We start from the raw sequence: 24,618 nt of genomic DNA, 5'->3' as shown, positions 1-24,618 counted from the left end.
TAAATGTCCATCGACAGAGGACTGGATCAAGAAGATGTGGTATGTATACACAATGGAATATTACTCAGCCCTTAAAAAGAATGAAATACCGGCATTTTTAGCAACATGGATGGACCTAGAAACTATCACGCTAAGTGAAGTCAGCCATACAACGAGACACCAACATGAAATGCTTTCACTGACATGTGGAATCTGATAAAAGGACAGACTGAACTTCTTTGCAGAAAGATGCTGACTCAGAGACATTGAAAAACTTATGGTCTCCTGAGGGGGGTGGGGGGAAGTGCTTGGGCTGTGGGATGGAAATCCTGTGAAATTGGATTGTTATGATCATTATACAACTGAAGATGTGATAAATTCATTTGAGCAATAATAATAAAAAAAAGACCACACACATGCACACAAAAGAATGAAATAATGCCATTTGCAATGACATGGATATAACTAGAAATTATTCTACTAAGTGACATTAGTCAGACAAGAGAAAGACAAATTCTTTCAAATACTGATAGGGATAGAGTAGGATAATTAAATAGTTTAAAAATCCCACTAGAGGATTAAAGGTAGGGAATTTTAAGGGAGTTTGGGTGCCTTTTGTAAACTAATGACCATTAGAGAAAGGAATCCGGGGACCTAGCAACAATCTATACAACCTTGAAGGAAGAACCAGGTGCATCTAAGCTCCAGATAAACTCAAGCCACAAACCTCAATATATAAAACATAAGACAATAGATATGGGGTCTGAATCTTCTTACACGAAGTCAGGGAGTTAACAGTCCTTGAAGAGTAGCATTTCTGTATATAACCAAGACAGAAATATAGGTGAAAGATAGTAAAATCAGGTAAAGTGGGACATTGTACCAAAACCTGAGATGAAATTACCATATTTTAGTATATGTCACCACCTTTCACTAATATACATGTAATTTACAGAGTGCCACAAGAGTCCTGGTTAAACCGTGTAGGGTTAAAGGAGGAACTAAGGTGTAAGCCTTGATGTCTACCTGTAAAAGAAGAAGGTGGTTGTCTTCTCCTCCCCACTTTTTCTTTGATTAAAAAATGTAGCTCTCTTTGTTCTCAAGTCTGCACTCCTTTGCCAGCTTGCTTGTGTCTCTCACAAATGTGCTATATTAACTCACTCTGCCTGCCATTTGGCTTCACGCTGAATTCTTTCTGCCAGGAGTCAAAGAATCTGAGTTTCAGTAAGTCCTGACTTCAAGTGAGTGGTTTCAATTAAAAAACAGAGGACTCGGGTCCTCTCCTAAGTCTGGGATCAGGAGCCGAAATCCTAATCTGAGGTATGGGTAGCTTTGAGGCCCAGCCTGTGGGTTTGACTCCCACCGAGAAGGAATGAGCTTTCAATATGATGTCATTAAATGTGAAATCTAAAAAACAGTACAAATGAACTTATTTACAAAACAGAAACAGACTCACAGACATAGGGAAAAAAAAAAAAACTTACGGTTACCAAAGGGGAAGGGAGGGTAAATTGGGAATATGTAATTAACAGATACACACTACTATATATAAAATAAATAAGTATTTACTGTATAACACAGGGAACTATATCAATATCTTGTAACGAACAACTGAAAATAATTGAAAAAAGAATATATGTATGTATAAATAAATCATTTGCTATATACCTGAAGCTAACACAACCTTATAAATCAACTATACTTCAATTTAAAAACCTGTTTTAAGATCATGAAAGACAAGGAAAGAATAAGGAACAGATTAGAGGAGAATTAGGAGGCATGACCATGAAATGCAATGTGGGATCCTAGAGAGGATCCTGGAACAGAAAAAAAGAAAAAAACAGGTAGAATCCAAATAAAAACTATGGTTTAATTAACAGTAAGGCACCGATGTTAATTTCTTAGTTTTGATCATTGTATTAATGGTGATGCCAGGTATTAACATTAGCAGACACTGGGTGAAGGGTATATGCAAACTGTACTATGTTTGCAGCTTTTCTGTAAGTCTCAAATTATTTCAAAATAAAAATTTTTCATAAAAGACACTCGTATGTATGAAGGAAAAGTCTGTATCATTTTTCTATGTTCTACCCAAATTAATGCTTCAGTGCAGTATGGCTAGACACCGCTCATGCTGATAATCAATACCAGGAGTATCTATGCCTGTGTAGGCAGCAGATGTAGCCCCAAACATCTGCTCTATGTAACCATCTCACTCATGCCTTGGGGCTCTCCGGAAATGACTATTTTTTCAGTGTGATGGGCTTGAGGGAAGATTACTGGGGGACCAGTTTTTTCCCACTCTTGATGTTTCCTTCCATAGACAGGGAACTCAATTAGTACAACTCCTGGCCTCTCTCGAGCTCTGTTCCCTATTCTGCACAGGAGGTGGAGTGACATATTTAATTGGTAAATTTAGGAAGATTAACTGGGCACATGTTGGGAGACATGTTTCTACAATCTTTTCTTAGCCTCTCTGCTTCTATTTTCTATGCTGAAAACTCCATCTTGTCCTGCTTTACCTTTACCCTATATTCCTGCTGGAAAAACAGTCACAGTGCTGGTAAATAAATTAAGCTTAAGAACAAAGACCTAAAGGCATAAGTTATTCATGTGGTCAGCTGAATGAGGACATAATGCTTTGGTCTAGGCATGCTGGACCTGTGCAGATAGGCATGCCGTTTGCACAGCATGATGTGTCCTGTTAAGATAAGAGGAAGATGAGCCTCTTGACCCCAAGGGGTTTATAAGGGGTCATTAGCAGGATATGCATCAGCAAGGAGAATGAGGTGCAAACCTAGGCACCAGGGTTGCCCCAGATAGGCATGCCATCTGTGGAAGCACAATGGTGATTCTCTAGATGCTATGCATAGATAGCTGATGCCAGGCTTCCTCAATGCTAGTGATTGTTTAATGCCTAAAAGTCAGAGTAAAGGCTTTACCAGCTACCAGTTATGTGACTTTTAAAAAAATAAAAAAACATTATATTCTGCACCTCAGCCCCCTCCTCACTTGACATAATCCTAAAGAGCACAATGAAAGCAGTGTGGTTTCTTGAGGCAGAGCTCTTGGTCCATGAGACCTTGAGTCCCCTGGTTCCCACCTTTGATTAAAATAAATGTCTCTGTGTCTTGTTTTATGTTAGCCTTTTCTTAAGTTTCACAGGGCCTGTTCTTCAGCCCTTACCTGCTGAACTGGTCCCTTCCTTTTCCTTCTTGGGAGTGAGTGCGGCTAAACAGGTGTCCTGCCCTGCTTCTCCTTTCTGGCTTTGTTTGGACTGGATAAACCAGCCCATCTGAAGATGCTAATTTGGAAAGCTCTTCTCCCCCACCTAGTGTGTCTGGGTAACAATGCAGATGTTTTGGGCCTCGTCTGCTTTGTTCCTTGTTTTATTAATCAGTGTGCTCAGAACTTGGGGGAAAATCAAAGGCCAATAACCACTGGGTGCCCTCTAAACCCCACCAGGTTCTATTTGACCCAGTTTGCACAGTGTCCCAGAACTTAATTCTATAGTGATTATCTGTGGGATTGGGAAGCATTTTCCATGAGGTTGTCTACTCTTCCACTCTAGACAGCCTCTGGACTTAAGAGAATCAGAAACAAGAACAATTTAACACTGCTTTTCTGGGTGAGCTGAAATGTATTGGAGCAGAAAGAGGACCTGGAGTATGGTGTGCCCCTCCCCCACGCCGAAAGAGGCACCTGCAACCTTGGGCCACCCCAGACAGTGTGGAACTACAGTTCTATTAGGACCTACCTGCTATAAGCATGCTTTGAAAACATGTTACTTTCCTCGTTTTCTTACTTTAGTCTCTATCCCCAAGGTCAATTAAAATACAGATTATAAAGCATGTGTCCTCTCTTCTTTATGGATGATCATGCATATTTATCTTTTCCTCCATTCCCTTTGCTGGTACAGAGATGCAAATGTCTACACAGAGCCTTTAATAGTCCATTCCTTTTCACCCCATGTGATATAATTCAGTTTTCAAGTCCAAGTTCCATGGCAAACTGCTACTTGTGTGAATGCCCGTCTGGGAGTTAAACTAATCTTCCTCTACTCGAAAAATAACCAACACTTACAAGACTGGAGTTATGATTACATTATAATAAATATTCCATGCAGGACTAGGAACAGCTCCTCAAAGAAGAATGCTTGGAAATGGGTAATTGGAATGAACTATGTGCATTTTCAGTGGGTTTTGAAAGAAACTGGGAGAAAAAAAGATCTTTGATTTTTTCTCTTAACACTGTGTGAGAAATCCTGACAGTCTCTGAATTCTAATGGGAGTATCTCTGGGAAAGAGGCTTATCTATACGTACTTGTGCCTTGTTAGGCCCATGATGGACACCATTCATCAGACATAAAGGGAAGGTCCTGGAAGGTAGTTGCTGCTGTTTTTTTCCTGGACAATTCTGTGTTCTGTCTCTTAAGTACTTTTCCTTTGCCGTGGATGTGAATATTTTAAAATCCAAAGAAGCTCTCTCCATTTGGGCCACTGATGGCCACATGAACCAAACAAGAATGCTAACAGCCCATTTTTAAAAGGTCAGAATAAAAAGGGAAGTGCTAAGGTCTGCACTGCTCATCCACACTGATGCCAGGCCCTCCGTCCACCTTGCCCTAGTTGGTGGAACCAGGAATCGAGAGTGATGCAAAGGCACAGCACTGACCCCTAAGAGTAAAAATACATGTGTCTATAATAAAAGAAAGTGTTAAAAAAAAGTGTCTGTTAAAACAATAGCCAAAAACATCAACAAAAGACAAATGAAACAAGACACTTGAGAACATTCTTTTTCATCCTCATGGAAATGTGTTAACTTCATTATTCAGAAGGCTTTGATTGCCCCTTCCCAAAGTTTTTTGGTTGAGTTTAATTTTCAAGGCTGTTAACCACTGATGCCAACTTAATTATAACAAGCAAACAACCAACCCATAATGCATGATACCAACTGTTGGTTTTACTTGAGTTTCACATTAGAATTGGATTCCTCTGCTCATTTATAACTTTCTGAGCCAGGAAAGTTTCTGTACAGTCACTTGCTTTGCTTCAGCTGGTGTGTTCCCCATTTTGCTGGGGGGGTGAGGGAACAGATATTTATGACTTATTATCTCAGTATTAAGAGTGCCCTTCAATGATTTATGAAACTGAGCTCCTGCATTTTAAACCTTGAAGTCCTTTTGATTATTGTTCTGAAATGGCAATATTAACATCATGGAGCCCAAAGATTCCTAATCAGTTTCTTGCATACAATTTACCTCAATGAGGAAAAACAGAGGCCTTGGTGGCATAATGGCTCCAGATGGGATGAGCCAAGAACATCAAGGCATTTAACCCAGGGCACCCTTGTATTTGTCACCACAAGCACATCATTCTCTTCTGTAGAAAAATATCCCACACCAAAATATAGTTATGCTCTCACATCTCATCAGTCAGTGAATCAAATTCTGAAATGTCACACACGTCTTGGACTACGCATCAAGACATCACTTGCTGGCATATGTTTCTTTCTCTTTTCAAAATGGGACAGTGATTCATGATGAAGATCCTCTGATGGTGCATTTCAGTGTTCATTATAGGCAAAAGTGTGGGTGATGTGCAGGATAAGGAATCCCTATTCTTTCTCCAAGGGGCCCTGGAATCATAGTGCTTGATTCTTCCAGTTTGGTGCAAGAATTTCTCAAAAGGTGACTTGGCAGGCAGGGACAGTTGGCTGCCCAACGCCCACCTGCTGCCTTCTTCCTTACAGCAAACATCGGCCATGAGAAAACATTCTGACCCATGAAAAACAGAAATCTCTTGGGGGAACTTTAGGAGAGGTTCTGTTTTCTTCTTAAAAGGAAAGGCTAGAGAGCAAAGTTCCTTGGTGCGAGCCCTGCCCTTTAACTTGAACTCAAGCAGCTACTTTGTGACCAAGAGGCAATTAGCCTAAGGACAAAAAGCAAATGTTCAGGAAAATCAGTAGGAAAAAAGAGAAAACCTGTGTCTTTCATGATATCACTGAGTTGTGGGAACAACTCCAGGACATCCTACTCTTGGACAGTCTGGTTACGTGAACAATATGTGTCTGTATGGCTAAAGTCCTGGTTATTTGCCACCCAAAACATGCTTATGTGATATAAAAAGTGAGGTCTAGGGTGGACCTAAGAACATAAATGAATCTGGCAGCAGCAATGACTGGTTAATTCTCTTCTGAAACTATGCCCCATACACTAATGAAGGAAATAGACCAAAAGGCTTCTTGATGCGTGAATATACCGCAGCCAGAGCTTCTTCGAGCTTCAACACAAGAATGGCATCCAGGTTTTAAGACAGTGATATTAATGACATTCAATAAACATGGCATGAATATAAGCAGTTAGTTGGATTCTGAGAGCCTCGTGAAACAGGATACGTGTAAGACAGACAATAAGACAGCAAAATGTAAAAAATGTAAAAATGTACAACATAGTCTTTTTTTCTGCATCCCTCTGTGGTTTAAGTTTCCCAAACCAAATGGTTTAGAAGTACACACCCCACCCGAAAATCTAGATTGTCTCTGTCTTAGGGAACATGACCATCTGTATTTTAAACTTGAATTTCTGGTATGGGAGAGGCCTTGGGGTGGGACAGAAGTTTGTTGGGGGACTATGGCTATGTGGCGGGGTTGTTTTCTTCCTAAGGAAGTGCATGAGCCAGGCAGATCTCAGTGTCAGACTTCCAAATAACTTAAACCTCCAGCTGATAGAATTGGCTGGATGGTGACCTGTCCCCAGGTGGCTTGACTACCCAGGTAGCTGAATGTTATAGAAGCTGGGTGTGTGTGTTTCCAGAAAATACCTGTCTTCAAAATACAGCCAGATCAGCCTTAAAAGCAAACTGACAAGTAGAAAAACTGGAGTGGATTACACCAGACTTGTTCCTTAAATGACACTATGACTTAACATGCATTAGTAAACTATTTCAAGAGTTTAACTAAAAAGTCAAAAGTGTATTAAACTTATCTTTGTTCTTTTTTTCTTCTTATAATAGAAATTTAAGCTCCTTCACTTTGGGCATAATATTTTTAAAATGCTGATAAATAAACCTATTTGTTTTAGCTTGAAACTTATGTTTCAATACACTCATTCAGCAAATATTTATTGGGTGTTTGCACTGCAGTGAGTGAGTGAAAGTGTATGTGTGTGCAAAAGAGATGAGGGAGAGGGAGAAAGAGAGAAACAGAGAGAGAAAGGAAGAGGGAGGCAGATGCAATGTCCATTCTCAAGCCCCGTGCTCAGAAATGACCGCCATGAAAGGACTCCAGTGAATGAAGTTACAATTCAATTCAGTTAGGAAAAGATACTCTAGAATACTAAAGGACCTGGCGCCAGGCAAACTGCTGGCTGGAGAACACTGAATAAAGATAACACTTGTCAGAACATCCTTCTGTCATCCTCCTGTCATCACAGACACCAGGAAGGTCAATTCTAGAAGTGCGTCTCCACAGGCGCAGGTAGGCAGGGCCCCTGACTGACTTTTACGCAGTGATCCAAGATTCATGAGGCTGGTTTAGTGTCTCTGGATCTTAACCCATCCTTATGTAAAACATCTGCTTCTGACTTGTTTTATTCTTTTCTCCCCCTCCAACAGCCAGTGACAGGGGGAGCAGAATGATGTTTGGTCTTTCAAAGAAAGTCTGCTAACTCTTCCCTCTACAGGTGTGGTTCCACCCCCTTGCCACCTTTCCCTCGCAAGCCATGGAAATTCTCCAAAGAATCTAGCAGCTGGCTTTGAAGATAAGATCCATTCCAATGTCCTGACTGGGTGGAAAACTAGTCAACCTGCCTCTCCTTTTGTTATTTCTGCAGAGGTTCTCTGAAGTTGCCAGAGACCCAAGTCTGCTAGATTTTGCCTGAGCAACAAAACAGTCACAAAACCCATCACCCAGCGTTCCCTGAAATACATCTGCTTCTGCCAGGTGCTTTTGAAGCAGCCTCTGTGCAGGGCGTCAGAAGCTGCTTTGCACATTCATATTCACTTCAAGTACAGTGTACACGTGGACCACAGTGGGCTGCGGGCTGAGAGCCACCCCGGCATCACCCGCCCCTGGCGCTATCTCCACCGATTCTCTGCTCTTGCCAACAAGCCCAAGAAATAGAAAAACATAAAAAGCTATTGTCCATGTCCAGTGAAAAATGAAACGCACTGGAGCAAGTATCACAACTTCCTTAAAATAATACAACACTTCATCACTTATGCATCTGGATCCTGCTGCTGGTTTGCAAAGTCATAAAGCTCAAAATCAATGTCGTGAACTATCACTGCTTCTATTTAAGTGCACTCTTAAAAAAATAAAAAGCAATGTGTTACAAACTCTTTATGGTTTTACCTTATTGAAAGACTTAATTCAGTTCCTCTCCTGTTTTTCTTTGGACCACTGGAAGCAATCAGAAGATTGGAAGCAATTTATTAATAAAGGAACCTGTGGTATTTAGCTCTGGCTTGTGAAAACAGTTTCTGAATCACAACTAGGTGCAGCCCAAAGTTTCCTATGGGTAGAAGGAATAGATGGCATGTATCACCATTCTTTTGTTTATTCGCAGGCAGACTCATCACAGATTTGATTGGAAGTTCCTACATTATAGATATGGTCTTTTGTGGAGTGCCAGAGGAGGAAACACATCACCTTTCACTGGCAAGTCTCCTCTCCCTAAAATACAATCATTTCTGTCCCACAGTGGAGAAGAATTCATCTTAGTCTTTGTGAAGGAAATAACAGAGAAGAAACATACCTTTTAAAGGAGCAAATAGTTGTGTCTATATAAAGGCTCTTATCAGTGATTTGGTTTGGGAGAAAAAGGCTAGATTTACACATGCTCACTGAGTGTTCCCTGTAGATGATCAAATCATGCCAGAATCCCATCTCCTTAACCAAGTTCTCTCCCAGAATACTTTTCCAACTGCTCCACCCTCAAGCCTTCTCAAGGGAAGGAAGAGAAATGGTCTGATGGAGATGTTTAAGCTCTCAGGAAAGAAAATTTCTTTCCATGCCAGCCACAGTCTTCTCACCTGTGAAATTCTAAACTCTTCAAGCCTAAGAGGTGAAGGATTCTTGAGGGCTGTGGTCTATCGGGTGGGGCAAGATGGACTGATAAGAGATGGGATTACTGATAAGAGATTCTGGCAGCAGGAACAGCCAATCAGGTGCATCAATTAGATGCTGAGAGGATTCTTGTGGCTAATGTAAATTCATTCATGGTCCCCTCAGCGGAAAGGCAGATTAACACATGACAATGGGTGGGGAGGTAATGGATTAACAGCCCAGTGCTGGGCACAAGGCAGATTCCTGATGAACGTGAATTCCTCAGCCCTATGGCTCAGGAACAACTTGCTCTTGGTACAGGTTTTCAGTTCAACTCAGCAAATTGGCTAATTAGGCAATGGAGTTCCAGGTTCGCAACCATACCCTCTCCTACCCCATCTCATCCAACCCTTTCTATAATTTAGGGATTTGCCACACCTGACTTTTCCCTTCAGACCCCTGCACAAGGAAATCTGAAAGATGCACTTCAAAGTGGGATGTGAAATGTATGTAACTTGAAAACATCCTCAGCAACAGAAGCCAGTTGTGAAAGGCCACATATTGTGTGATTCCACTTATATGAAATGTCCTGGATAGGTACAGAGAGACAGCAAGCAGATTAGTGGCTCCCAGATTAGTGACAGCTAATGGATACAGGGTTTCTTTTGTGGGTGACTAAAAATGTTCTGGAATTAGATATCTGAAATGAGATTATATTCATACCTCCGTGAATAAGTAAAAAGTATACACTTTGAAGTGTACACTTTGAATTTTATGGTGCATCAATTAGATATCAATAAAATTGCAATTAAAATGCAAAAAAAAAAAAAAGAAAGAAAGAAAGAAGAAAGAAAGAAAGAAACGGCATTAGAATGAAAACAATCCTGGGCAAAGGAAAAGACTTGAACTCCAGTCCCACTGGCTGTGTGGTGTGAGCAAATTGCCAGGTCTCTCTGCATTTCAGATGCACCATCAAGAGAGGATATTATCTCACTGTGAACCTTCCAGGCTAAGTATGAGGATCCTATTATAAGGAATTAAAGGTTAAGACAAAGACTTCTTCAGTATGAGAAATGAAGAAACAGTGTGAAAAGTCCCTTAGGCTAAGGTACCTGGGCCAGCCTTCAGAGGTAGCTATGCAGAGTGAAGTAAGCAACTCCTGGTGAGAATTCTGGTGGGTTTCCCCCTTTAGGACTGGCTGCTTAAGGTGGTTATACTGGTAGCATTCCTTGCTGCCTTGCTGTATCTCTTAAGACAGGTGGCCAGTTTCTATATATTACAGGGAAGAAAGCTAAGCACTGGGGATGCTGAGTAGCCTCTTCAAAGTTACCAAGCCTGGACCATGGCTATTCAGTCCCTAATGGAGGTGGATACCCTTTCCATTCAACAATTGACAGTGGGTGCTAAGGCGTGCACCATTTCCACCCTGCACAATAATAAACCTTTGCCAGGTTTGAGCATTAGAACCTCCATCAATCAATGAACAAAAGTAAAAGCAGAGAGAGAGAGAGAGAGAGAAAAGTGTAGGAGGAGGGAGAGAGGAAGGCAGGAAAGAAAGAAGGGCAGGGAGAGAGAGAGAAAGCAGGCTGTATATTCAGATCTTTTGATTCCAGGAATATATAAGGGAAGCAGATTTCCTCTTCAAAGTTCAAAGGAAACGGTGTGTTTTTTGTTTTCACCCTCCGTTTCATTTTTCACTTGGGAGAAAAAAAAATGCAGCTTTGAAGCTTCTCTGTTTAAACTCATTAGGAAAACCATCAATGATGGAAGCTTTCATGAGATCGTAGTGGGAGGAATTTGTGTTATAGGAAAGCCGAATCAATCTGCAGATGTTTCATCTGTGGAGACAGGAGGTCAGCACCGGCTGCTTGTTCAGCTGGAAAGTTAACATAAACAAATGCTGCATTTACTGGAGAGTCTAAGGAACTGAAGGCATTTGATATTCACCCTCCAAATACCTCCTCAGAAGTTGGCTCTGCCTGCCACACAAAAGGGGTGGATGTGTCTTGAGAACTACATGAACAAGTGGATTGGCAAAATGTCTTGCCCTGAAGAGAAAGGTGTTCTTTCAGGGTCCTGCTGCCAAAGAGGTGATGGTATTGACATTCGCGACACAGAATCTGTCCCTGTGTAAGTCATAACTTTATTGAGGTTGACATGGAAATGTTTTTAGCAGGGCCGGTATTAACATACGAGGTTCTCTTTCTTGACATCTGGACCTTTTTTGTTTTCAACTTTTTTAACCTGTTGAGGTCTCCTTGGCAAAGTTAAAATATGGTGATTCTTACATTTTTGTTCTTCGCTTTATTCTTTGAGTGGAATCTTTGGTTTATCTCACTGTTTCAAAATGAATTTGAGGGTGAGAAAGGGCTGGGATGTCCAAAAAGGAGAGAGAACAGGTAGGAGAAGAAAGATATGGAGCAAACAGGGGGCACTGAAAGATTAACGAATGTCACTGGTACTCTGAACAAAGCTGCTTTGGGAAAAAAAAGTTAGAAAATGTCTTTGTGCCTATACTATAATGCAGGTTAAGTTTTTTTACATTCTGAATAGCTGCAAAGCAAGAGGATACACCATTCTCACTCTTTCCCCCCCCCCAAGAATTATGTTTGTTGTGGCTCATTGGTAACAAACCTGACTAGTATCCATGAAGATGTGGGTTTGATCTGTGGTGCCTCTTAGTGGGTTAAGGATCCAGGGTTTCTGTGAGCTGTAGTGTAGGTTGCAGACTTGGCTCAGATCTGCTACTGCTGTGGCTGTGGCATAGGCTGGCAGCTGCAGCTCTGATTCAACCCCTGGCCCAGGGGCTTCCACATGCCGCAGGGTGTGGCCCTTAAAGAAAAAAAGTATACACACATATATGCCATGTGTGCAAGTATGTAAGTGGACATGTCTGCACTTTAAAAAAAAAAGAATCCAGGTAAAAAGGGACTGTGATACAATCTTGGTTAGCAAAACTGGCCCTTCATTCCACCAAACCCACCCCAAGGACAAATTACAGCCTGCTATTTTAAATCTGGCTGAAATTAAGCAAAGCAGAGACTTAGGAGAACATGGGCCATATGGTTAGCTTTCCATGTCTTTCTCCTAAATGTGGATGACTGATTATTTTAGAGACCTCAGGGCCTCACCTGCTACCTCTTATCTAGCTCATGAGAAAATAAGGCAGAAAATTAACCTAGCCAAGGCGTGGAACCATCTCTGCCCAACCTAATGAGCAAAAGGAAGATAGCCATTACTTATACAGCCATAATGTAGATGCAACATGGCACATAAATCAGTAACTTGTGTATTGCAAAACAGACAAATAGATTAATGCACGTGGCAAAGGATGGGTGAAGAGATCGATTAGGTTACCGATTTGGACCATGAACTTTCTCTCAATATAAAACATTTAACTTTTAAATAAGGTTTAGGAGAACCTGTAACATTTTGCTCACTGACAGAGCTATATTTTACCAAGGGACAAAATTGGCTAGTCTATAAAAATTAAATTATGCCCCTTTCACTGTATCTAGTCAAGAGGAAAAACTCTAATTACAAGATTGCACTGTCAAACAAATGCAAATTTGCATTCTTTATACCCTGGTTTTAAAATTCATGGGGGGTGGGCTTCTACTCTGAAGTGAAAATCAATATTTGAAATATTTTGCCCAGTGCGGTGATAAGCAAGAGCAAAAGAAATGTCATTATCACCGGTGCACTGGTACTGAGACACTAAGTCATTAAGTGCAGAGCTGGAGAGAACAAGTCATTCATTATGCAAACATTTAAATATCAATTAGTAAGGACAATGAAAGGAGGCTTCCCTTCTCCATAGCCCATGCCTTATTTTTCCATAAATGACTCAGAGGAAGAAGAGCAGGAAATAATCTCAGCACCTGATAGGAACACTGCTCTGGGGAACAGGTAAAGGTTAATTTTAAATGTACTTCCCAACTGAAAATTAAATGTACCTGCCTCAAAATTCATAAGAGCTGAGTTCGCAGACTTAATCCAGAAAGGACTAACATATTGCATTGCTGATATTTTTTGGGGGAAAGATAATGCTTTTCATTCCTGCTTAATGTCAAACTCGCTTGGTTCATTAAAATCCCTTAGTCCATTTAAAACCCTGGTCTTTCTATATTTATGAAAAATTCCAGTTTGCACAGCACTCAAACTTCAAAATCCTACTGGTTGGTTCTCCTTTTCTTGCAATATCCTCTTTGTGGCTCGTCCACTCAACCAGCTCACTAAGCCTATTAGGTGAATTTGGCAGGCCTGAGAATTGGCCAAGCCTTGAGCACGTTGCCTGGATTATCTTTTCCGCAAACCTGGTGGCCTTTTTTACTGGGTAAGGTGCTGGCCCAGGAAGCAGGTGCCTCTTAGTAACAGCTGGCTGGCAGATGTGGACCAGATATCTAATTTTTCTGGCCCTTGTTTTCCTCCTCTCTAATGCAAAAAGGTTGGTCCAGACCAGCAGGTCTCAATTTAGGGCACTGCACAGTCACTTGGAGGGTGACCCATGGCCAGCTATACCATAGACTTCCAGAACTGACCTTTTCAAGGAGGGGCTCAGGCTTGAGGATTTGCACAGAATTCCAATGTACATCCCTTAGCTATGAGTCCAAAGCACTAAAATCATCAGAACAATATATGTTCCTGGTCAAGCAGAAACCATTCTGGCTCTGAGTCCTACTAGCATCCTTGAACAGGTGTGGTGGGCAGGGAGGGGCTTGCTTTCTCTATAGGGGAGAAGCTGAGCCTGCAGTGGAATTAAAAGCTGGTGGGTCATGTGGCCTGGAAAAACAGGAGCCTTAAGAGGACTCCCAAGAGTTCTTGCTGTGGCACAATGGAATTGGTGGCATCTTGGGAATGCTGGGACACAGGTTTAGATCCCTGGCCTGCCACAGTGGGTTAAGGATCAGGTACTGCCACAGCTTCGGCTTAGGTTGCAACTGTGGCTGATATCTAATCTCTGGCAGAGGAAACTCCACATGCCATGGGGCAGCCAAAAAAAAAAAAAAAAAGAAAAAAAAGGACTCTCATATTTCAGGGGATACCCCATGTAAAGCACAAAGAGCTTGATGCACAAGGCCACAGGAGAAGTCAGCTGTTGCTAGCGTGGTGATGAGTGTACTAGGACGTGGTCACTTATCAGTTTTTAGGTGGGTCCTCTATCCCTGCCAACAAGGGGAGGGTTAATAGCCATTATATTGATTGGTCTCTAACAATCACATGATGAAAATGGACTTGGTTTCAGGCCCCACCTCCCAACCATCCAGCATCACTCTTTAAATGCAGGAACATGCATTTGGCTGATTTTTATGGAATTCAGGCTCAGAATGCCACATGGGCAAAACTTGCATCCTTTCCCTTGTAACTGGTTTTTCCTTTGAGGCTGTCAACTATTTCTGTTCCTCAAACTTCACAATTGAGCTTGCCTTATTTCTCCCATGTCTGTCACCCTCTGGCCTATGACTGTGGAACCTGGCCTGGATACAGGAACCCTCCTTGACCAAGCTAATAGCGACTTCATGTCAGCACTGACAAATCTGGGAAAGACAGGCATTATCATACCTGTGCCACTTTTTTTTTTTTATAGTGCACAGTGGAGGAGAGAGGGAAGCCAGATGAAAAACTGCACTTTAAAAATGGGGTTTGTGGTGTTCCTCTTAGATACGCTTTTGGAGAGCAAGAAATAATTCTGAGAAAGAACCCTCTTCTGGCTTAATTTGGTTCACAGCTTTTCCTCTCTTCATGGCAACCATATCCCAGGTTATGAAATATGGTACCCAGGTAAGCAGTGGCCTAGAGGATTATGAGGAAGCTCCTAATAGGTCCACATTCCCATTTTTTTCTGTCTCTAAATTATTGCCTGGAAGAAAGCTACACATATCTGAGAGATGCAATAAAGTGCTCAGAGTGATTCTGTTGAAAATCACAGCAGTTCCCCTGGTGGCCGGGCAGTCCATTTTTGCTCAGTTAAAAGTCTCAGGAATGAAACACAAGCAGGAAAGAAAGACTTTGTCAATCTTAATTAAAGAATCATCATAAGTTTTGTCTCATTGCTAATCCATTCCAAAGGTAATAGTCTGCATCTATTAACCCCAAACTCCCGATCAGTTTTGTTTTGCTGTTTTGAAACAACATCCTATGACAAAACAATGCATGTAGCAAGTTGTTCTTGAGAGTGACTACATTTCAGATTTCAGGAAGACTGAAAGAATCCACACCTAGGCTGATAATGACCTACAAAGAAGAGCCTTTAAAGCCACATGCACACTCACCATGCAATAGCACAGCCTGGAGCTATGTGCTCCCCAAATAACGGTGGGGTCAGCCTCGAGGCACTTCCAGGCCTTTCCCTAAGAAGAAACTACTTTCCCAAGGTGCTGGCTGTAAAACTAGAGCCCTTGCATTAAATTGCCAGTGGGTTAAAGGAATCAGTTAACAGTGTGGACCCTTCACCAGGCTCTCTGAGCCGCACACTTCAGTCAACTAAAGAGAAGCAAGGCTTGGGTTCTTTCAATGTCAGTCACTCTTTTTAACATCCTTAAAATAGCAAAGTCTATGTTTATGGGTTTGACCTTGGAATTGAAGCTCGTTTCACTCATTTCCCCCAAGTGGCAGCTGCACTTTTAGAAGGACTTTGATTTTTGATAAGACTATTGGAAGGTGGGGGACGACACGGAGCTCCATCTCAGTGAGAAGATTCTGCACCACACAGTGAGGTTTGCTCTCCCAAGACCACTTTCTTCCTTTACCTCATGCCCAGAACCTCAGCCAGCCCTTCAGCCAGCTGCTAAACTTGGGCTGGGAACTGCATTCCTTTGAAAGATCTTGGCAATTTGTGCCTGGAATTTGATGCATTAGTTCTAAAATTAAATAAAGATCCTGTAGTATTCTTCAAAGAAATATGGCATGGCTCTCTGACAAAACACATTTTTCAAGTGCTGACCTCTGGGAACTTCAACTAGCTTCATATTTCAAGCTGACACTGCTCACAGGCTACTGTCTAGTTGCCCAAGTAGAGCTAGTTATCCATATATTTTCCAGCCTCCTGATCAGCATTTAGCAAAGGAAGGTGAGGAGAGTAAATAAAAAAGAGGAGAGCCACTCATTTAAATACACTTCCCCTCACCAGTCCCTTGGGGAGAAGCCCTGGTAATTAACTCTAATGAGATAAAAGTAGCTTGGAACTCTTCATTTTCCCAACACTGTGAATAAATCACCGACAACCAGTGTGTGCGCATTATATCAAAGTCAGTCCCTTTTGCTATAATGTAAACTGGCCCCCTCACTCCCACCCCAGGCCCAGGCTGGCTGGAGAGGAGAATAGGAGGGGGGCTGCCAGGCTCTTACCTGCACTTTGCTCCATCACTTCTTTCTGACACATGTCTTGAACGTTCACCGTGCAATTCACGATGAACTCGGGGGAGGAGCAGTCGTTATTCAGCTGGAATTCTTCACACTGATAACACTGGATTTGCAACGCCAACCCTGGGAGAAAGACGCAGTCGGGTTCAGACGCAGCCCCAAAAGAGACCGCCACGGAAACCACCATCCTCCCCTCCCTCAAGCAGCCACGCACAGCTGCCGCACTCCCGGGTCGACCAGGAACACGGATGTGGCTGCAGCCGGCAGGGGGCGGCGCGGTGGCCAAGGATCCTGCAGGATAATGTGGGATTTTGCCCGCGACCCCTGAACCCATGCTCCAGAAACGAGGAGTCCATCCAACACCACACCTGGCCTTTCCTCATGAAAGTTGAAAGGAGGAACATGCAACCTGAGAGCGAAGTAGTTCCAGAGACCTGCGTCAGCGCCAGTCTACGCCAAAGGATTTGCCTAATTGTTAATTGGTTACAAATGACTTAATTACTATTTTGGCACCATTCGAGATTGCATTCGCAGACGCCTTTTCAGTTTTATTTTTGAAGTCGGCATTCCTGTGCTGTGGCTCCGAGGCTCCCTAAGTGGGAAGCTCGGGAGGAGATGCTGGACGCTAAGTGCTGCTGCGCCCCAAGTCCCCCGCCTTTCTTCGGGACGATTCTCGCAGCAGCAAGGGTGGCCGCAGCGTGCGAGAAGGGGTGTGTGTGTGTGTACGCGCGCGAGCGCATCCCCGGCTGCAGCACCACAGTCCTTTCTTCCCGGTTTTGGGGGCTCCGTTTGGCTCCGGTTCCCGGTCCGGGTCCCAGCTCTGCAGATCTCGATTGGGAGCCAGACGTTTTCGTACCTCTCTCGGCTCCAGCCTGATGGCTCCGCTCGAATCTAGGCGCTCCAGTCTACACCTAGAGGTCATAGATCCCCCGGCTCCCGGGCGCACCAGCCCGTGATCCGGCGCACCTCCTCCCAGCCCCACATCGGTCACAAGGTGAGCGCAGCAATCTACCCCCAGTGCGATCCCGACATAAACTGCCCCGCCTGCCGCCGCTCACCTGTCTACGGCGCCACTCCCACGGGCTGCTAGAGACGCCTGACAACTTGGTGGGTGCCCCCGCTTGCCTTCGCTCCTTCGCGGAGACCTAGCAAGGACCCTCCCTCCTCCCCAGCCCAGCTTCTCCGCGCAGCCTGAGCATCAGCAGCCCGAGTCCCGCCAATCCGCCGCACCCGCGTCTCCTCCAGCAGCGCGGGATTTGGAGACTTTCCCATCTAGCGCCTCTGGGTACCAGTCGCCAAACTCCCGCTGGGCAACCCCTGCGCGGCACCCGCCCAGAGGAGGCAAAAAGGTCGGTGGGTAGATAGGGTGTGCGCGCCTGGCCAGAGGGCTGGCCGAATCTTCATCTTCTTACCTTGAAGCAAGAACAATCCGCAAAAAGTTGCTGCGATGCCGAGGACCCACATCCTCCCGGAGCCGCGGGGCCGGGAGCGGGCAGGCTCATCAGAAGCGGCGACCACCGCCAAGGATGTCCGGGCTGCAGCGGCTGTGGCTGCCTAGGCTATTGGGGCCCGCGCCGCTGCTGCCAAAGCGACCGCCGCCACCACCAAGAGGAGCCGCAGGTGCAGCCGGCGGCGCCTGCATCGCCCGCGCCGGGCTTCCGGCTGCGGGTTGCCGCTCCTATGGTTCGCGCTCTCAGGCGGAGCCGGGGTCTCTGGAGTTGGTGACGGAGATTGAAGGAACTACTGGCGATTAAGAGCACCCAAAAAAGTCTCGCCTCTTCTATCCACCTCCCACTCCAGGCACCACGTGACAGCTGCCGAGTTGGGGTGGGGGTAGTGAGCGGGGAAGCATGGGACCGTCTTTCCACGTCCCCACCCCCCTTCCGATCGCCCTCTTCTCCTGCCTCCGCACGTCCCGGGGACTGTGCCGCCTGGGGGAAAGGGGAGAGAGGGTAGAGAATAGTGTGGCTTTCCAAAGCTGGGAGGCTGGAGACCCGGGAAAGCTTAAGGAGGGCGCAGCAGGTGCCGTTGGGACTGATTGGCCGGGCGCTGAGAGTGGGACCTGGGAAGTGGGGTCGGAAGACCGCGTGCCCAGTGGCCCTCGCAGGGGCGTGCGCCCCTAGACCTCTGCGCCCCTGGGCGCTGGTCTGTTCTCCCGCTGCAGGCTCTGGCCCAACCCACCCGGGCAGCGGGGCTGTGGGAGAAGGGCGCGTTCCCGTGCGTCTGGCAAAGTTACACACCTTCAAGCTCCCTAAGGTGTCCAGTTCAGCAGCGCCTTATCTTCCTCCGAGAAGCCCTTTGGTCGTTACCGGGATTGAATATAGCTGTGGCGGGGTTGGCCGGGTTATGATGCAGACCCTGCCCAGTCCGGCTCGCCTGTTTCGGGCAGCCAGCTCTCGGTTCGTCTGTTGCGTGCACCACGAGGGTGAGGTGACACCGTCCTGTAGCCTAGCCTAGGAGAGGGCCGCCCTGGGGACAGCTGTGATAAGCCGCCACTAGAAAGCAGATCTGAGTGAAGACAGGAGTTGCTCTCCCCCGACCCCTTCCTCCAAAAGGCCGGGCAGCTTCCCTCGGCTCTCCTCGCAACCTCGGGTTATTAGTATATACACCCGCGTCCGCAGCCCAGGACTCGGTCGCTGGTTGACTCCTGCGAACTCCAATCCCTCCTCTTTCGTACAAACGACCCACCTTGAGTACTCCGGGGACGCCACCTTGCTACGTTCGCCTTGCTGGCCGCCGAGCCCTGCAGCAGGTGGTACGCGAGCCCGCCAGAGCGCCTGGGAGCCCCCGCCCCTAATCCGCACGTTCCCACCCTATCCTCCAAATCCCTAGGGCGCATCCATTTCTGTGGTAACGGCTTCCTAAACTTAGCCCATCTTCACGCTCTTCTCCTCAGGCCTCCTCTTGGAGGAAGCTCCAAGGCCGGGAGGCTGATCATTTACTTCCCTATTCTGCCAGCAGAGCGGATCTGGAAAGGGGCTTAAATGACTCTCTTATAATTCCTCAGCAGAGACCATTCCCTAGCTGCCTTGGGCTCCTTCCCTCCCCCACTTTGCCCCCCACTCCGCCCTCACTTCTAGTTGGATAACCCCTCAGGAGGACAAAAGGGTTTTGACCATTACTCGCTAATCTGCAAACAGAATCTTACAATTGGCTGAATTACTATTTCTGGAGCAGTAAGAGCCAGTTTGCTTATTAGTTTGTTTATTCCTTCAGGGAATTCCTCCTTGGAGCGCGTGCGAGATTCAAATAATTAATGGGCCAATGAGTCCTTGAACAAATTCTTTTAAGCTTTAAGAGTGTGAGATTGTGATATGACTTTTATTCTGAAATAAAACAAAAGAATCTTAAAAAGTCTGAAAGACATTGACACATTAATTTTCATTTGACAACAAAGTTCAAATATGACAAATTGCACAAATTAACCAAATAACACTGATCATCTGATACTCTTTAAAGAAACAAGTGTATACTAAAGTAACCATATAGATCCTAAAAAATCTGTTATGCCTAGTTTACAAGCTCCTGTACAAAAGCAATTATAAATAGTTCACATCTAGAAAAAATACACGGTAACCTTTAAAATAGAATTTATCCTTACATATAAACAGACTTTGTAGAAAAAAAGGATATTAAAAAGTTAAGCATTTTTGTAGCACCACCCATTTTTTACAAAGTGAACATTGCAAATAGGAATTTGCTTTCATTTCTAGATTGCCCAGATTTTAATAAAAAGAGCAGGAAGATAATAATCAACAAATAATGTTGAGAGTGATAGAGAAACACCAAGTAGAAGAGGATGTAAGGAAATGTTTGGAGGGAAAATAGAATTACATCATTTCTGATACACATCGCTTCTGATCAGTGTCACACTTCAGTACCTTTACCGTTTTCAGTAGAAGCAGAATTACACTTGTTACTAGAACCTGAATCTCTCTGGCAATGATTCTGAAACTGCACTAGAATTAAAGTTTCTATCAAATTGAGATTCTGAGATGGAGATTACAGAGTGCCCTCAGGTTTTTCCGCAGGCCCTGTTTTCTGTTTACAGACTGTGCCCACTAACAATTTGAGGACTAAGACAATCACCTAAACAAAAACTGGAGTTGGAATTTTTAAAAAATATATTATCAACTTCTAAGACTTAGTTCATCATTTCAAGAGCATGGCACTGATTCAATTTATTGCTGTCTCTCTCTCTCTTTTTTTTTTTTGCTACAAATATAATTTTTTTCCAAAAAAATTTACAACTTCTGTACAAGTATTCAAAAAAAGTGCAAAATTAAGACTTCTGTATCGTGGGTGTGTTTACTTTCATCCTCATGGAACACAACAAATAGAGTCTATTTTTATTGCCCTGTCAGGGAAGTTAAGCTCCAGCGGGTTGCTGGCTGTGAATCTGACAGAACAGGCTCTGGTCCTGCAATAGTTTATTTATTGTCATCTCCACCTGCCCCCCTGTTTCTTAAGTGCTCCATTTCCAGCTCACTGAGAGGAAAAAAAAAAAAAAAGTACTTTACACATCATTTGAACCCTGACTTGCACAGGAAGAGAAGCTATCATATAAAGAATCACTCAAAGATTCCAAATTGTCCACCCCAGGCCTATCAGAGCTACTCAGAGAGGCCTCTTCATTTTTTTCTTTTTCTTCCTTTTGTCCTTCAACCTTGTTCAGAGAGTTCTTCTCTTTTGCTAATAAAATCATGGTATTGCTATTATATTTGTTGAATGACTCCAGGGAAATTTTACATAATCTATTCTCAGGATCTTCTCTTGTTTCTTCAACTTGTTTCAACTTCTGCAATAAAAGGAGGAAAAAATATTAGAAACATATTTCTTGGCACAATCAAGTTATTCTATCCAATATTCAATTATTGTCTGTGTAAAGTACAATTTAAAGGGACAGAGGGAACCTACAAGGCTTTAACAACCTTCTAGTATAATTTAATGTAATAATAAAGCCAATTTTAAGGATAAATCAAGACTAACCATTTTATAGAGATAAATAAGTCCCAATTTGCAAATCAGTTAAGTGCCACTTAACTTCATTTTAAATGGATCCATTTGAAATTTATTCAGGTAAAGTGCCTTATTTTTCTGAAAGTTTCAAACTCCTTTCCTTACTCCATATTATTAGTGGTCCTGTTTCTAAATATGGATAGGGGTTGGACTGCAGCCAGAAATGGCAGTTCTATGTTAAGTAAAAAGGAATAAAATCCCCTAAACTGCCATCAAATTTAAGTTCATGTTAAATCTGTCAGGCATTGTCGTGTGTGTGTATTTTGTCCCTTTCTAAGTACATTATTAGAAAGAGATCCCTGGGCTGTGGGGGTGTAGATTCTTCAAGGTCCAAGGGCTTAAAAATCACAGTAACAGGTTTGTACCACAGTAACTTTTCCCTCAGAGGTTCTAGTAAAACCATTTTCCCCCCCTTTTTTAAAGGCCACACCCATAGCACACGGAAGTTCCCGGGCTGGGGGTCAAATTGGAGCTGCAGCTGCCGGCCTACACCACAGCCACAGCAACGCCAGATCCGAGCTTCATCTGCAACCTATGCTGCATCTTGCGGCAACGCTGGATCCTTAACCCACTGAGTGAGGCCAGGGATCGAACCTGCATCCTCATGTAGACACTGTCAGGTCCTTAACTTGCTGAGCCACAAAGGGAACTCCAAACCCAATTTAAACAGGGATATTTATAGGCTATTACTGGTAGTCTCTGGGACTTCATAAAATACTGCAGGCCTATTTGATAATTAATGCAGGTAAACTCTGTAAACATGCCTATATTCAGTTGCTTAAGGTGCCCCTGATATCCAAGGTGAGAGGAGAGAGGAAGGCAGAGATGCAGAAACTGACAAGTGTGGAGGTGTTAGAGCCACTCCATTTCTCATCTTTTCCTCTTTCACGCAAAAGTTCCATCCAAACATAAGGGACTGGGCCTTAGAGATGATAACAATAGCTACCATTTATTAAACATCCACCATATAAAAGACACTGAACATATTTTATCTATAAACCTTTTTTCCCCAAGCCTGGAAGTTACATCGCCCCAGTTTTAAAGAGGAAAACAAGGCTCAGTGACAGAGTTACTTGCCCAAGGTCGCTCAGCAAGTGATGGAGAACAGGATTCGAATTCCTGTCTGGCTGCCTTCCATGCTCTTATTTTCTACTAACCCAGGCTCTTGTGTAAGCAAGGACAAGATGTCCTGTATTTTTCTTTTTTCATTTTGTCACCCAAATATGCCAAACCATCCCTCTTGCTCCTGTCCAAGGCCCTAACACAGGCAATCCCACTCCGCAAAACCCCGCCCTCCCATTGCTATGATGGATGTCAAAGGTCCAATGACGGACTGTGTTTGGATCTGGGGAAAAAGAGACATGGCCAAAGTCTGTGAGTTCACATGCTAAAGATTTAATAGAAACAGAAAAGAAAAAGAGAAGTGGATGGCTCCGGGGTCCCAAGAGCGGGTTTAGATAGAGTTTTTTACTCTCTTGCTATGGAAGTTGGTGTAATTCTGTGGGAATGAAATCATCCTTAAAAAGTGGTGCTTATTTCATTATACTATTAACATACAGGAGCATCACTCACAGAGCTAATTTTCAATCTGAAATGGTTACCTCGAAACCAGAGAGGGACTGAGGAACAGAGTCCTAGGTGATTACAGAAAAGTGGCTTCATAATTAGGAATAACTTCAGGCAAGAGTCCCTTTTCATGCTGTGCCAATTTTAAGCATTCTTTTTAAAAAATTATAAAGTATAATGCGAAAAATACATGAGAGAGTAGGAAAGCTTTGATGGTACCAAATAGAAGTAAATAGAGGGCATTCAATGTAATTTCCTCCTCACCTGAGTATATTCTCCCTTTTTCTGTATTCAGCAACCACGATCATTTTCCTTGCCTATTTCTGGTCAATGTGGCTCTCAATTCATTCAATAAACATTTACTAGAGAAGCTATCATGAGGCAGGTGAAAGGTTTTGGTGCTGAGGATGCACAGCTGGATACAGTTGTGTCCAGAATGGGGGCAGGAGGAAGACAGGCCCCAGAGGCTTGCAGACCTGAGCTTGAGTTTTAACTTTTCCACTTTGCCATAGCATCCTTCCTCAGGTAAAATGGTGATAAGACACACCTTATTTCAGGAATGATATAGGTATTAGAAACAAAATACCTGAAGGCTCTGATGTATAGAGTAGGTGCTCAATAAATGGAATGATAAATAATAGCAAGATAGCATTCTTATTCTAGATCGGTGGGTCTTAAACTGTGCTCTCCAGACAGCCTATAGCATCAGCATTATGTGAGAGCTTGTCAGAAATGCAAATTCTTGAGTCCCACCCAGACTTACTACCCCAGAAACACTGAGTCCCAGCAAATGTTTTTTAACAAGGTTACCAGGTGATTCTGACACATGCTCACATTTCAGAATCACTAGAATTTGCAGACTTAGAGGGGCGATAGACAGGTGAAAAGTATAACCGAGTGTATTTAGGCAGTGATTTACCACCAAAACACCCATTGTCTGTGGGACACAAATGGTACATCTTGTATGTAGGTTTGGTTCTTTAGTTAATTATGACAAAGGCTACACGGCCAAATAGGTGATGGACATGAAGGAACGGCCCACTGTAAGAAAAAAATCACATGCCTTGTTCGTCTCCCTTTTATTTATTTACTACTTTTTTAATGGCTGCACCTGCAGTATATGGACTTTCCCCAGCCAGGGATTGAATCTGAGCCGCAGCTGCAGCAATGCCAGGTATTTTTAACCCACTGTGCCAGGCTGGGGATTGAACCTGTGCCTCTGCAGTGACCTGAACCACTGCAGATTCTTAACCCACCACACCATAGGAAACTCTGGATCTTCCATTTATTTTCACAGTTTTGATGAGAGGCAGGTAGTAAAATATTTCAGGACTACAAGAACAACATCAGTATAAGAGCGCCAATGAGGGCAAATTGATATCCAGCCTCAGTGTTGGGGAGCTATAGGGAGTGGTGAGAACTGTGGTCATCTCCAGAGTATGCGCCTTGTCCAAAGGCAGAAGCAACTGCTTAGATCTAGTCCACTGCCACTGTGCAGAAATACAGATCATTGATTTCAAAGGTAAGGCCCTAAATCTAGAGCAATATTTGCTTATACTTAAAACCTCTGATTGTAATTATTTGCTTATATTAAAAATGAAACAATAATTTAAAAACCACTATGCATATCAAATAGTAATCTTTGTA

The 24,618-nt window shown here is 43.6% G+C and overlaps 1 protein-coding gene across 4 annotated transcripts in view; it reads right to left on the bottom strand.

The window, feature by feature from the left end:
* The window catches only part of LYPD1 (LY6/PLAUR domain containing 1), a 37,775-nt gene extending 18,725 nt beyond the window's left edge, over positions 1-19,050 (bottom strand). The window contains exons 1-3 of one of the 4 annotated variants that reach the window (XM_013983958.2): positions 18,627-19,050; positions 17,799-18,098; positions 16,372-16,509 (exon numbers count right to left, since the gene is read on the bottom strand). In XM_013983958.2, coding sequence (XP_013839412.1) covers positions 16,372-16,509; positions 17,799-17,850 — 190 coding nt within the window. In that variant the 5' untranslated portion in view covers positions 17,851-18,098; positions 18,627-19,050. 4 annotated transcript variants of the gene reach the window in all.

The sequence above is a fragment of the Sus scrofa genome, chromosome 15 (assembly GCF_000003025.6).
Source record: "Sus scrofa isolate TJ Tabasco breed Duroc chromosome 15, Sscrofa11.1, whole genome shotgun sequence".
NCBI classification, from domain to species: Eukaryota; Metazoa; Chordata; class Mammalia; order Artiodactyla; family Suidae; genus Sus; species Sus scrofa.
Note: the sequence above shows the minus strand (reverse complement) of the source record. Positions and strands in the feature narration are given on the sequence as shown.